This window comes from Folsomia candida, unplaced genomic scaffold (assembly GCF_002217175.1).
Source record: "Folsomia candida strain VU population unplaced genomic scaffold, ASM221717v1 Fcan01_Sc003, whole genome shotgun sequence".
NCBI lineage: Eukaryota > Metazoa > Arthropoda > Collembola > Entomobryomorpha > Isotomidae > Folsomia > Folsomia candida.
The window spans coordinates 4,523,211-4,536,142 of record NW_019091195.1 but is presented as its reverse complement, the minus strand read 5'-3'; the positions used below and the strand labels follow the sequence as shown (position 1 = coordinate 4,536,142).

The window sequence follows — 12,932 nt, the reverse complement described above, 5'->3', positions numbered from 1 at the left end:
ATGTGCGTATCGGTTCGTTATGCATATTCTTTCTTCACGTAGTTTTCCCCGTGTCATGAAATAGTCAGCGATTTGGATATATTTATTTGCATTATTTGTATGAAAACAGCAACATAGCGTATTACGTAGCTATAACTGTAACATATTTATTTGCTTCAAAGATAGTCGTGAAACCCAACCATCAAACTCTCGGGTATGTCCTGGTTTCGTTCACCCAAAGTATCGATTTCCTATTTTTTCCTCACCATACTGGATATTGTGGCCAAATTCAGTATTTACTCCCATCTCCGAGCTGAACAGTTGGTCATGTATCTACATAAAAGTGAAAAGTATGCAGATTTTGAGAATAAATAACAAGCAACTTCAGAACATTGCTATGACTCGTCATTAGAATTTTGCTACTTCGTACAGTGTGGATTTAATCCTTGTACATTGTGTGTTGTTTCCTCGATGCCAAAATGACGTTGAGTGACCCATTGTTGAAGGAGCTTAAAGGTAAAATATGCCTAAATCTTACCAAATCTACAACCATACGATTAGTTACAAATGCTAATTTACAGGACACATTGCAAAACTAGTGTTGGGGAGCAATCCTCCTTACGGTGACGAAAATGAGACGGTATTTCTTCTCTGTCACTGCATCGAATCAATTTTTCTCAAAGGGCTGATTCGGCATGACGGGTTTAGGCCATGGAGAACAGACTGCTTCTCATGGTTTTACCAATTGGTTCGCAAATACCACAGGTAAATAAATAGAAATGAATGGTAAAATATTTAGATTAATTTGAGCATTTTTTATGCAGAGTGGTCCCATTGACATTCAAACTAGCTTTTGAGGAGGTATTGAATGATCCCAAGACAAGAACGCAAGCCGGAAAGGTATCATCTACATGCGACTAAAATATGTTATGAAATATGTATTTTATAAAATATTTTATTTTGAAGATGCGACTCCTAATCAGGACTTGTCTCAAAAAAAGATGTTTACATATTCCGATCCAGTTCCATGTAGAAAATCAGGATTATGATGATAGAAATCTTCGGGTCAATTACCATGGGCAGTCAATCATGGGTCACGAAATTTTGTCACAAATTTTTCTTTCCCTCATTCAGCAACTAAGCCACTATGAATTCAGATTTGATTTGCTCAATTCTTCATTTCTGGACGAAAGTTGGCAAATTCCAGAAGTGGTCAAGGCAGAATTTGTCCCCGTTTGCGATAAGTTGGGCCTTACCCTCGGATTTCCCATGGGATTTGCAGTGATTGTTGATATCATTGCTTACAGTTTGGCTGCAGAAGTTGTGAGTATTTACATGACTCTAGTTTTGAAAAAATGCACGAACTCTAGTAAAATCATGAAATGATAATGATGCTCTTTTTAATCGCCAGTCTGATACCGTAGCCGTGGGGGACATAATGGACGAATTCAATGGGATTGCAGTTAGGAATTTTTATGGATCCAAAATAGAATCCTTATTTAGGAAGAACCGATCCAAACCATTCACCATCACATTCATTAAGGTCTTAAACATTTTCCATGCGGCTCCTTAATTTGTACGATGGTACTTATTGACTAATACATAATTTTCTGTTTCCTGAATATGCTGCAGGCTACCGATTCCAAAGGCCAAATCTACCTCCCAGCCATTAAGCTGTACAAAATATTGGGGTTGGATCCGGAAAAACTGTCGTACTCCAAAGTTTCAGACACAAATACGCATCCTGATGAAATTGATTTGGAATTAAGTTCTTATAATGATGATGAGAGAGCCGGGGATATAATTGAATCCTCAAAGCTCCTAAATCCCCCTCTTGAAAGTAAGACAATAAGCCAAGATCTACTTCAAGAACCGGATGCGACCCAGTCCACGACACGATATCAAAGTATTATGGATGAATTGGTGTTATCAGATGATTTACATCTTCCCACATTACGAACCAATGACCCAAGTTTGGCAGCTACAGCCAGTGATCTTATCGACATTGATCTCAACTCACCAGCAGAAATTGACTGGGAGAGCTTAGGCCAACCAGAAACGTGCACAGAATCAATAAATGCAGCGTTACTTGAACAAGGCCAAGAAGATAACTTAAAAACGCCGATTCAAGGATCAAATTCTGTATTTCAAGCTAAGTATGTTGACGACGCAAACCCTTTCACGGTTTAAAGCCATTGTAACGTTCAATAAAATCATATTACAGATAATTAAATTGTATACATTTCTTGTTTATTTTTGAAATATAATATTTGTCATACAAAAAGGCTGAATTATGAGCTATTAGTCTACAAAATCACATTTGTCAAATAGTTAGAATCCTATATAACTGGCATATTATTCACAGGATTATTTGCATTGGACCTGCACACGGTAATACATAGATAAAAAATACTTTGTGGTAACTAACTTTTTCTCAAGGAACTTTTTCGGATGAGTTTCAAATCGAAGGTGACTCTACTTGTCGAACGTTGAAAGAAGGTTTAGGATAACCGGATTCACTAGTGCATCTGTGTCCTTACCCTATATCGAGACGGAATAAATATTAATATAGGTTAGGTCAAGACATAAAATTATAAGATGAAAAAAACGTACGAGATGAAACGTGAAGTGACCCCACTGAAATGCATTCATTAAAATTAAATTGAGTCATTTTTTTAATATCTCAAGTTTTACAAATTACCAATGGATATTCAACGGGAGAATTAAACACCAAATTGGGCAACTCGGATGCGAGTCTTTTGACGTCTACAAAAAGGAAACGGTCATTTGTTAGTTTTAGATTTAATTGCATTTAATTGCAAAATTAAATGTATCAGCTAAAGCTTGTACATAATGTAGAATATTAGCAGGGGTAAGGTGAACAATAAGGGTGTTTTTTTGCTTCACTTTAAAAAAAGCTACTTATTTGCTGAAAAATAATCGAACTTCCGCAAACAATGAAAATTTGAAGCTATATGAATCATTAGAGTACCACAGGGGAGCAAGGTTATTTTTCCTTGTGCTAATATTGCCTGAAAGCTGATGCATGGTCCGAATAATTGATGACCATTACGAATATTATTTCAGGTTAGTCACTTAACTCTAATTAAATGAACATTACACATTGTAGGTTTTCATGCTACGCATTTGTAGCCGATGCCGTATTTAAATAAGCTCAATATGGCGATTGGAGTATTGCTAAATACCTATTGCACTGACAACAGCATCGTTTGGACCCCATAATAAAGCTGGAAATATAATAATCGAATGAGACCTTGTTCCACTACCATCTCGCTGTATAGAAATAGAGTTTAAGCTTACCCACTGGTACCGTAGTATTTTTAAGATTATATTTTGGAGGCACTGATTTCCCATAGCGCATAATATTTTCTCTATATCCGAAATCATACTCAGAAAAAACTCCGGTATGGATAAGCTGAGCAATATGTGCCAAAGTCCTGGTCGCCGTGGGTGAGGGCGTATGACTGTAGAATAGAGGGAGCTGATTCTATAAAGCAAATCAGATTTATTGTACATATGTATTTATATATCATCATATGCAAAACAACGTCTTAAATAGACTTGCATACAATCTGAGTTTGCGGCAGATCCCATCCTGCAATTTTTGGGAAACAACACTATTAATTCAATTTAATAGACCCACTACAAGAGTTGGCACTTACCAGAGTATAAAAAGTTTATGTTAGCGCATATCGATTCAGCTATCCACGTGTTTGAGCAGAGCTTTGTACCGATCCCTAATATGTAATTTATATTTAAATTTACATTTCAGGCTACAAAACTTAAATGTTGTAAATTTTACCGTTGTAAATTCTTAGAAGCCAAGGGGGCAGAAATTCACCGTTGCCGATAACATCCAAGAGGTACTGAAGACGAAAGGATAGATTAAATGGTAGAAAAGTCTAATAATGATGGCTACATAATTCTTAGATCTATAATTTGTACCTTTATTAATCTATGAAATGGAGCAAGGAATCGTGGGAATCCTGCGACACAGAAGGATAAATGATACATAAGCATATATGTAAGCAAACACTGATAGTGATACAAGGACTCATTACCCAACATTCTGGAACTTACCCATCATATTATTTATGTAGACGACTGAAAATTTTTAAATAAAATTATTTAGCTTAAAAAAGCAATTATCTTTAAAATAATTTATAGGAGTTGAACCCCCCTAATAATTTCAAAAAATTCTCTATTTTGTTGGCGTACCTGGAGCTAGAGCTACCATGAGACTCACTTTTTCATTCATTTCAGGATGTAACGACATCATGGACCAAAACATTGTCGTCCCCATTGAAAATCCGACATACTTTAGCTTTTTGTGACCCGTTTTATTCAATACATATTCAATCTCGGCAGGAATGTCTTTGTCCCCCATTTCATGAAAGCTGTAAATGCAATAATTCCCAACCGATTATTTCCTTGCTTCTCATAATTTATCTATTAAGCGTCCCTGAATAATTTCTCACCTAAATTCCCAGAATTTTCTTTCACTCGGAGATAAGGTCAAATGTTGTCTGGAATATGCATTTCCTCGTGCGTTTCCCAACCACACGTCCTGCGTGCGTTAAAAATAGTTGAAAGTCAATGCAACAAATTACATAATTATCCATACCCAACAAAATTACATATTTAATTTGCATACCCATCCAGAGTCCGCTAACTTTAATGCTGCAAAAATGAAAATGATAGTAAATAGTACATAAATACACAAGGAAAAAAGTTTGCACTTCATCGTATCATTTCATGAACACGCTTTACAAATTATGCACGCAGGAAAAACATTGCGTTTACATTTATCTAGCTCATTACTGAATTAATTTAACTAATGATCCATCCAATAAATATTTAGACAAAATACTTTAGTTTATTTGTCAACATTACAATTTAATTTGACAAGCTTTTGCTATTTACAAGAGTGTTTCTCGAAGTAGAATGCGTAGACTTTCCTTCAGTATATGAATCTAGAAATACTGCTTCCTTAATTTCCTCCTTATCCAAGTATTTCCAGTAATTATAATTGTACTTCATATTCTCCATTAATTCTGGTATGTCTAAAAAGGCGCTCCAGGAATGGTACATTCCTCGCACGAAGAAGTCAATAAATCCGATTTGTGACTTGGCGATGGAGCATGTTTTTCTGTCGAACATTGGCAGCACAATCGGAAGTCCCCTTTCCGTCTCTTCCTCCGTTTGTCGAAAATATTCTTCTGCAATTCGTCTTGACCATTCCACACTCTGCTTCAGTGGTCGAGTGGGGTTGCTGACGTCGGCACATTTGATCATAATCCTCTTGACGAGACTAATATTTTCAGGAGTTATTAAAGTCGATTGATGTGGGATGGACACGGAAGAAGAAGTTGGGTGGTTACGATGACGAGTTGTGGTCGAGGAGAGTGCACTCATCCCACCCCCATGTTTGACCAGTACTTTTTGAAAAACTTCGTTAAATTTTGCCAAGTGGTCAAAATGCTTCGCCATATCGGTGGCCTGCAAATGAAAAGGTACACTGTACTACACTACTCATAGATATATAGTCATCTGAATTATATATATAAGTTGAGGTAAATTGATCCAATTAGCTGTATCAATTGTTGATTATTAAACACATTACCAGAACCATGTCAATCAGGCTCTGTCGAACAAATTTGTAGCTGTCACGGTCAAGATTGGCAAAAATGTCGACTTTGGGATCGCTACGTGTCAATCTGAAGGCAAACGAGGCATGATGAGACTCCAGGACGGAAACGTCATTGTACAGTATAGCCATGTCACTTTCAGAGTTGATCAAGAATGGATTTGTCCTTCCGGGATGATCCTAAATCCAAATTCTCATTTCTCACTACTACGTATTACATAGCACACAAATATTCGTTATATTCATTACCACATCATGCACGGCAGCAGCCAGGAGACAAATTACTTTGTCCAATGGTTTGAATGATGACTGAAGCGTTTCAGTAGACAAGAAATAAGCAGTGGCGTGCATAACATCCGTGGCGTGGGTAGAATTATGGTATGGATTTTCTTCGTGATAATTAGCTTCAATCAGGGTAAGCCAGCTTCTGAAAGTGGTTTGATCTGCTTGGAGCTGTTCACCAACATCAAATTTGACGAATAATTTCATCCCCAATGAGACCAACGGCCTGTGATGCGTGAGTTCTTCCAGCCGAAGTACATCAAAAATGTTCCAATTTTGCTCATTGTCCAGCAACTCTTGAGTCTCCGTTGACCTATCATTTGTCGTAGTGGAAGGCGAATCCATAATATTGCAATTGCTTTTATCTTTCTTCCAACGAAATATAGAGTTCCAAATCCGTTTTATGAACCCAGGTTTATTACGTTTAGGTGGAAAACTTTTTCGTGCAGAGTAGACAAGTATTCCACGCTGTGCCAATTTTCGAGTTAGGCATTCGTTGTCATTTGTAAGCGTCTTGCATTTAAGAACTAACTGATTGTAATCCTTTACCATTACTGCCATTGCAAGCCATTATGAATGACGGTATAAATTATATTTTACAAAATTATGAGAAATGCTAATATACTTTTCATTTATGAAAATTTTGATACTTGATGAAACTCTTTGTCTGGTGGAGACTACACCGTATCCTAGCAACGAGTGTAAAAATCTTACCTAGGAGCTTTTCAGGTAAATTCATCATCCATTCAAAGGAGCTTGCAAACAGGCCATGCTGGAGGAATACGACTGGACGCTTTTTCTGCTCAATTTCATTTTCACTTAAAAATTCGTTTTTTCCGTGTGGAATTCGGTGCATTGTCAATACGTAGTGATCTGATGTCACTACTTTATGGCTTTCCACGGGATACCCATATTTTTTTATCAGCATTGGCTGCAAGTTTATAAAATTTCGCATGTAAATATTATGACATGTCTCAAGGAGTGTTTTGTATGTATTTTCTCTCGCCCAACTCTTACGGTGGTCAATTGAGATCCAGGATTTTCATTGCTCCTCTTCAAAATTTGGGCCAAACTGAAAATATCAGTGACTGGATCCTTTGAGCTTTGGAATTCACTGGGAAGTTGAGCACTTGCGAGTCCAACCACATTGAAAAGGATCACGACTCTTGTTGCGAGTAAACTTAACCTAATTACTGAGGAATCACTTTCGATTTTGTGACCCATTGTCAACAAGCTTCACCTTTTCACAATATTATTAATAACTTGTATTCCTTTCCTAGTGAAATGTTAGGTCTTGAGATTGAACACACTGTAGGATTGAGTTGCTAAAATATTCTTAAGGACAGCCGTGATAATAAGATTATAATTTGCATGGTCTTACTTACTATGCATGTTTCACAATCCAACAAGTTTTGTGGCTTTAAATTTGTATTTGCAGGTGTACTCATGCAAATTACTATGCAAATATTTTTGACGATAAATTCAAATGCTATTCGGACCAAGTTTGCGTGACCTTGCTACTTTTGAAGATAATCATGCTGCCAAGTTGCTGGAGATTTTCCTTTGTGGCGATGTTAACTCGTTCGCCTACTTAATAAAATCCTTTGCAAATGTAGAATGGGATTCAATTAGTCGAAGATACCTAACCAAAAAAATTCTCTGGCTTCTTCTTGCCTGCCTCAACACCTCCCTGCGTGACTTCTTCATGGAGAGTGGGATAACTTTATGCAGTGAACCCTTATATATAAACAGGTGATGCATTGTCGTGAAAGGACGACTCTGTTGAATGGAAGATTATTGGATAAGTCAAGGAAGGAGTATTCACTATTAGTTATAAGTTTTCAAAGATATAGATACGCATGCAGACACAGCGCTAACCCGTAATGTGCGGCGGTCATCATGATCCACGTAAATTTGATAGGATTTGTTATAATGGGAATTGCTGCATCACTGGGAGAATCCAGAATGCTATTATGCTAGGCATTCATTCATTGTGCCACTGTTACATTTGCTCACGAACCACATGGACCTTTGGAATTAAAGTCGATAGAAATTCCAGTTTTGAGCTGGCAGTCGGCGAGGGTAAAAAACTAGAAATTAACTCATGAAAGGCGTTTATGGTTCTCAGCTGAACAAAGACATGTCTCAACTTTACTCTTTCTTTTTGCTCTTATTTTACTCCAGTTCCAAGTGAATTATTAAAATGAGTACTCTCAAAGTGCGTTGCGAAACCAGTAAAGCTTTTATGCTTTTATGCACATACTCATTGTTGCTGTTCCCATACATTGATAATTATTCAACTCACTGTTTTCTTATGCGATTGGAACATGATGAGGATTAGATAAGAGTCACCATTTATTTATCCACCATACTGTTTTGCGGGCTATAAAGCTCAATTTTCCTTTTCAGTTTGCCATTGCATAATTTACTTTAAGTCCATGGTCCAGTGCTACAGAGCTTTTATTACGATGGACATAATTAATAAATTAAAAGGGCAAAAACCTACAAAAACTAATAGATCAAGGAAATTTAATATAACGACCAATTGTTGATAAGTAAAAAGAAACCTTTATACGTGCATATATGTACATACGTCTTTAGATGCTGGGAAATTTATGTGTCTTTTTGCCATATGCATGATCTATGCTTTTTACACTCCTCGTAGGTGTCCAAATGGTTAAAAAATTGATTAATTACCAACAGTTCGGGTGTAAGTTTGGGTTTATCCGGGAATCGTTACGTTAGTATTATGGAAATTCAAGTTGGCCATTGTAAAAGTCTTTAATAAATTTTAGAAGCGTACATACGTATACAATACGTCATGGTCTCTGAATATTGTCACTCACTGCACCCTTAGCAGGAGGCTTATTATATTTCAACCTTCAGCAGGTTAAAGAAGACACGGCTGAATCATAGATAAGGTCAAGGGATATTGAATGCATTTCTTCTTAATTTATCTTTAAATGCAATTCCTATATGCAATATGCAATTACTATTTCAGAAATTATCATGGATTTAGTATGTGTTCAATTAAAAAGTTCGTGTAAAAGAATATGCATCGTATTCTCAAAGTAGCAAGTTTTTTAGTACATAATGGTGTTGATGAAAACGAAAAGAAAAGTTTGATTAAAAGTCATTCCCTTGAACAATGTCACCTCCATTCAATTACATCAATTGGTAAAAATTAGAACAAGTTGGTTCGACGTAAATAATTTTATGTGAGGAGAATGACTAAACACAACTCTTGAATAAATGATGAACATGCATACTGTACCATATATCGTAATCATTTATGGACGTAAGTAAGTACATACATATTTATGTACATACACAGATGAATACATTGGCATTGGTGATTAACTTACGAAAACAATTGACTGCAAAGAAGTGTATTTTATTTTACGTCAATATTTTATTGCGACATATTTATTCGAGATTTGGTATCGTCACAAAATTAGCATATATTGGTATGCGCATATGTATGCATGTCCAAGGAAGGAGGAAGTACTCAGCAGATTAGCCGAATTTCATCAAATTGAAAATAGCCCAATTTCTTTCTGGAACTTCTAACTCCAATAATGATCATATAACGGGGTTCATGGATTATCTGGATTTCATAGTTCTCATTAAGAGATCAGTAATTAATTTAGGGTGTGATTGAAAATAGTATTGAATGTGCGAATGGGGAAATACGCTGCCGGAGCAAATAGTAGTTCATGGTTTTTTCTTCATGACGCAGGTCTATACATAATGCTTTGTGGTGCCATTTTGGTGCCATACTTGGCAAATAATAACGGAGGTCACGTACAATAAGTCATTGCTGACCGACGAGAATTTATTTTAGTCACAACAACAGCATATTATTTTCTTTAAACATGTAAATGGAAGACATAGTATTTCTGAAATTACTGCGCAAAACAGGTAGGACAGCAAACAGCTAAGGAAGATGAGTGCCACAACAATCCCTAGACCAATCCACACCCAGGTCATTGTGCTTAATCTGCAATTACAAAAATGAGAGTTTGTTAATGTCACTTCTTGATACTCTCTGAATATTAGCTTAGTTATTTTTTTAGCTATAAATGAGCATTTACCCATCGTCATCGTCAGACTTGGGGGGAGCTGTCGTATTTCCGTCTTGAAGGATTGTCAATGATAAGTCTGCCGCTTTTGGCACCGGAGAATTCAGCACCTGAACAAATTGCGTCGATAGAAATGATACGATCAAAAATGCTCTAGCAATTGCAACCCTTGAGCTGAGACCCCTTTTGGAATTCATGATAGCGGAAATTAAAATTTCGTCAACAATTACAATTTGGTACGTATTGAAACAGCCGTTGTGACTTCTTAGTCTGGATGATAAATATATAATGATATACCAATATTTCTAATAAACGCGTCCACCTTTCCCTTGACGTATTTGTGTAATGCAACAGTGCCCATATCGATATTTGCTAAAGATAAGGCTTAAATGATATGATGTAAAGGTGAAATATTAATATCTAGCGAAATGATAAAACTTTCATAGTGAAACAATGCGAATAATATATATGAGTCAACCAATAACTTGAGTGATGAGGATGATGAGTCAATATATCGTCATTTATTTATCTGACCATTTGATAAGTACATAGGAACATGAAAATCCATATCAGAGTTAAAATCGATTAATACTGTACAGTGCATTTGTATGTAAGTAATTATATAGTTGTTAGTAATGCACAACTAACGTACTTATTAAACATGTATCCTATGTATATACATACGTTTCTTACTGATCTGCTCCAATATATTTTCGCAAATTGTCATCCTTAATCTCAAATATTTTTTCATTCGGAACTTTTAACAAGTCCAAGTTTTGATTTTGGACAAACTGGAACTGCTGTTGGACAAAGTCTGTGATGTCATGAATGTCCACAATCCATTCATTCAAGAATTTGCCCAGAATTTCTCCCCTAAGTCCAAGTTGAATTGCTCGTCTTTCCATTTTATTTCCATACGGATCATGGTCAGGGTCCCATTGAAGACGGACGTCATCACGCACCGTTGTTGTGCCTGTGGTATCATCAGCGTCGGCAATCGTACGTTCAGGATTAGTGGATGCATTGCCCAGGATTTCCATGAAACCAGATAGTTTTATCGTAATCGCAAGAATTCTTTCCTGGTTGCGTTTAGTAGCCCATCCAGAACGGTACATCATCCACAAAAAGTTTGGTTTGACCCATGTCATTCTTTCCATTTTAAAGGTGGGACAGCCAAGAAAGGTTTTGTGTGTAGCAGCCCAATCAGCAATGTCTTTCCTGTACGCTTGATACAGAATTATGGTGTCGGAAGAAAATGTACCGAGAATTACTTTCCCAGTAGCCGGCCAAGTTTGAGATACGGCGTGGTAGAAATCGGCGTCAAAGGGAGTTTGCATTATTAAACTAGTTCTCGTAAATATTTGTTAATATTAGAATAAACCTTTCGTAATACAAAAATGTTTTGGTATAACGATCCAAGTTACAGTCTAAATTTTATAATTTTGAGTTAGTTGCAGAAGGCTAGACCACTCACTCTTGTGCATGTATAAGGCTAAAGAACAACTGAATGATTTTTGGTAAACCCGATCTTGATTATATATGTTGTATTATTATTAACGTTTTCTAACGTTTTATGCTTATATATGTAAACACACGCTGGTTTAACTTTATCTACTTAAATTACATATGCTTAGGATTCGTCAGATAAATCCGTGACTTTCTACGAAAAAGAGATTACGATTACATATACGTTAGCGGAAAACGTCTCTATAAAATAAGGCTAAAAATGGCCACTCCCAAACATTCGCACAATGCTAAATATGAGTAGTAGGTTCTACAAAGTATACGTTACTAGCAGTTAGCACAATGTGTTGTCGGGAATCTCTTCACAGGAAAAGAGAGGGTTTAAACAACTGGTTATGTTAAGTCGTGACACATTTTCACAGCTCTTTTTCCTAAAGTATCACAATTTGGTGATAATATCCACCCAGAAAATAGCTACAACTTGCATATATGTAAGTAATACACACAAAGATCATGTGTCTGTACAATTGATTAACTCCCCCTATGAATCAAGGCCATCTCGCAACGTGAGATTTTTATTGCATTCTATTGTATTAGGACATACGTATTATGTAACATCACTGCAATGGATGGGTTTTTAATTGTGACAATCTCAAAATATTTCCGTGATATGATAATAGCTTTTTTACAAAGACATGCAGACAATAAAATTAGAACTAAATATTTACTTCACTGGATTTCGAATGACCATAATTTTGTAGAAAAAAGTACAACATGCTAAATAAAAATGTAGGCCGGGTGTTCAGCATTAACTGGCATTATAACTTTCTTTCATAGTTTTAATATATAAATATATGTACGCAATAATTGAAGGTCACAGAAATTTCACATTAGCGATATCACTTTTTAATCAAGATATGAATAAAACAAAGTTGATCACAAGCTCTTCTAAAAAATTAAAAATTCTTCTGGTTTATATTATTCTGCGAGACTTATTCGTTGCCGAAATTAGGGTGTGGGGGATAGTTATTCCGTAATAACCTCTCTTTGTAGAGTTCAAATAGAGCCTTATTTTGATCATAATATACCGGATTTTCGATCCTACTCAACCCTGGGGAGTACTGCACTCGAGAGATTAATCCATTTTGAAGTTGTGACTAAAGTAATTCAAAGACAAATAGCTAGAGCATAACAATAATTGAATGATTGAAATAAATATATAACATGTATACATTTGGCATATTCATTGCACTATTACTGCCACGGTCATGCGTGAGATGGCTTATCGAGGCAACACTCCCATTTTGCGGAGAGTTATTTGTATTGGAGATTACATCTGATGAACCATTATACAGAGGTCCATTATTCGATAATCCATTAGTCTAAGAATTGAATCACACGTCACAGATATATATGTACATTTTCGTAATTAATTACTTGAATTAGAAATTGAAACG

At 36.0% G+C, this 12,932-nt stretch overlaps 5 protein-coding genes across 5 annotated transcripts; 1 reads left to right on the top strand and 4 right to left on the bottom strand.

Moving 5' to 3' along the window:
• The first annotated feature begins 176 nt into the window (after positions 1-176).
• LOC110846705 lies at positions 177-2,257 on the top strand. The gene is made up of 6 exons (XM_022093535.2): positions 177-495; positions 561-744; positions 804-879; positions 946-1,302; positions 1,391-1,522; positions 1,612-2,257. The coding sequence occupies exons 1-6, from the start codon at positions 459-461 to the stop codon at positions 2,167-2,169; spliced, it is 1,344 nt and encodes a 447-aa protein (XP_021949227.1). The 5' UTR covers positions 177-458; the 3' UTR covers positions 2,170-2,257.
• LOC118432900 (lipase 3-like) lies at positions 2,208-7,651 on the bottom strand. The gene is made up of 15 exons (XM_022093536.2): positions 6,947-7,651; positions 6,644-6,860; positions 4,655-4,680; positions 4,479-4,567; positions 4,219-4,397; positions 4,081-4,104; positions 3,946-3,986; positions 3,803-3,866; positions 3,663-3,737; positions 3,570-3,595; positions 3,301-3,487; positions 3,186-3,227; positions 2,681-2,745; positions 2,593-2,616; positions 2,208-2,520 (listed from the first exon to the last, which is right to left on the bottom strand). Exons 1-15 carry the CDS (start codon positions 7,151-7,153, stop codon positions 2,455-2,457), a joined length of 1,332 nt encoding a protein of 443 aa, XP_021949228.1. The 5' UTR covers positions 7,154-7,651; the 3' UTR covers positions 2,208-2,454.
• Positions 4,855-6,637, bottom strand: LOC110846706 (high affinity cAMP-specific and IBMX-insensitive 3',5'-cyclic phosphodiesterase 8A). Its single transcript, XM_035850285.1, has 3 exons — positions 5,897-6,637; positions 5,624-5,827; positions 4,855-5,499 (listed from the first exon to the last, which is right to left on the bottom strand). The coding sequence occupies exons 1-3, from the start codon at positions 6,488-6,490 to the stop codon at positions 4,897-4,899; spliced, it is 1,401 nt and encodes a 466-aa protein (XP_035706178.1). The 5' UTR covers positions 6,491-6,637; the 3' UTR covers positions 4,855-4,896.
• A 2,092-nt stretch (positions 7,652-9,743) lies between the features above and the next one.
• On the bottom strand, positions 9,744-10,351 carry LOC110845683. Its single transcript, XM_022092144.2, has 2 exons — positions 10,024-10,351; positions 9,744-9,929 (listed from the first exon to the last, which is right to left on the bottom strand). Exons 1-2 carry the CDS (start codon positions 10,206-10,208, stop codon positions 9,770-9,772), a joined length of 345 nt encoding a protein of 114 aa, XP_021947836.1. The 5' UTR covers positions 10,209-10,351; the 3' UTR covers positions 9,744-9,769.
• A 145-nt stretch (positions 10,352-10,496) lies between these two features.
• LOC110845682 lies at positions 10,497-12,857 on the bottom strand. Its single transcript, XM_035849410.1, has 2 exons — positions 12,708-12,857; positions 10,497-12,632 (listed from the first exon to the last, which is right to left on the bottom strand). Exon 2 carries the CDS (start codon positions 11,346-11,348, stop codon positions 10,701-10,703), a length of 648 nt encoding a protein of 215 aa, XP_035705303.1. The 5' UTR covers positions 11,349-12,632; positions 12,708-12,857; the 3' UTR covers positions 10,497-10,700.
• Between the last annotated feature and the right edge of the window lie 75 nt (positions 12,858-12,932).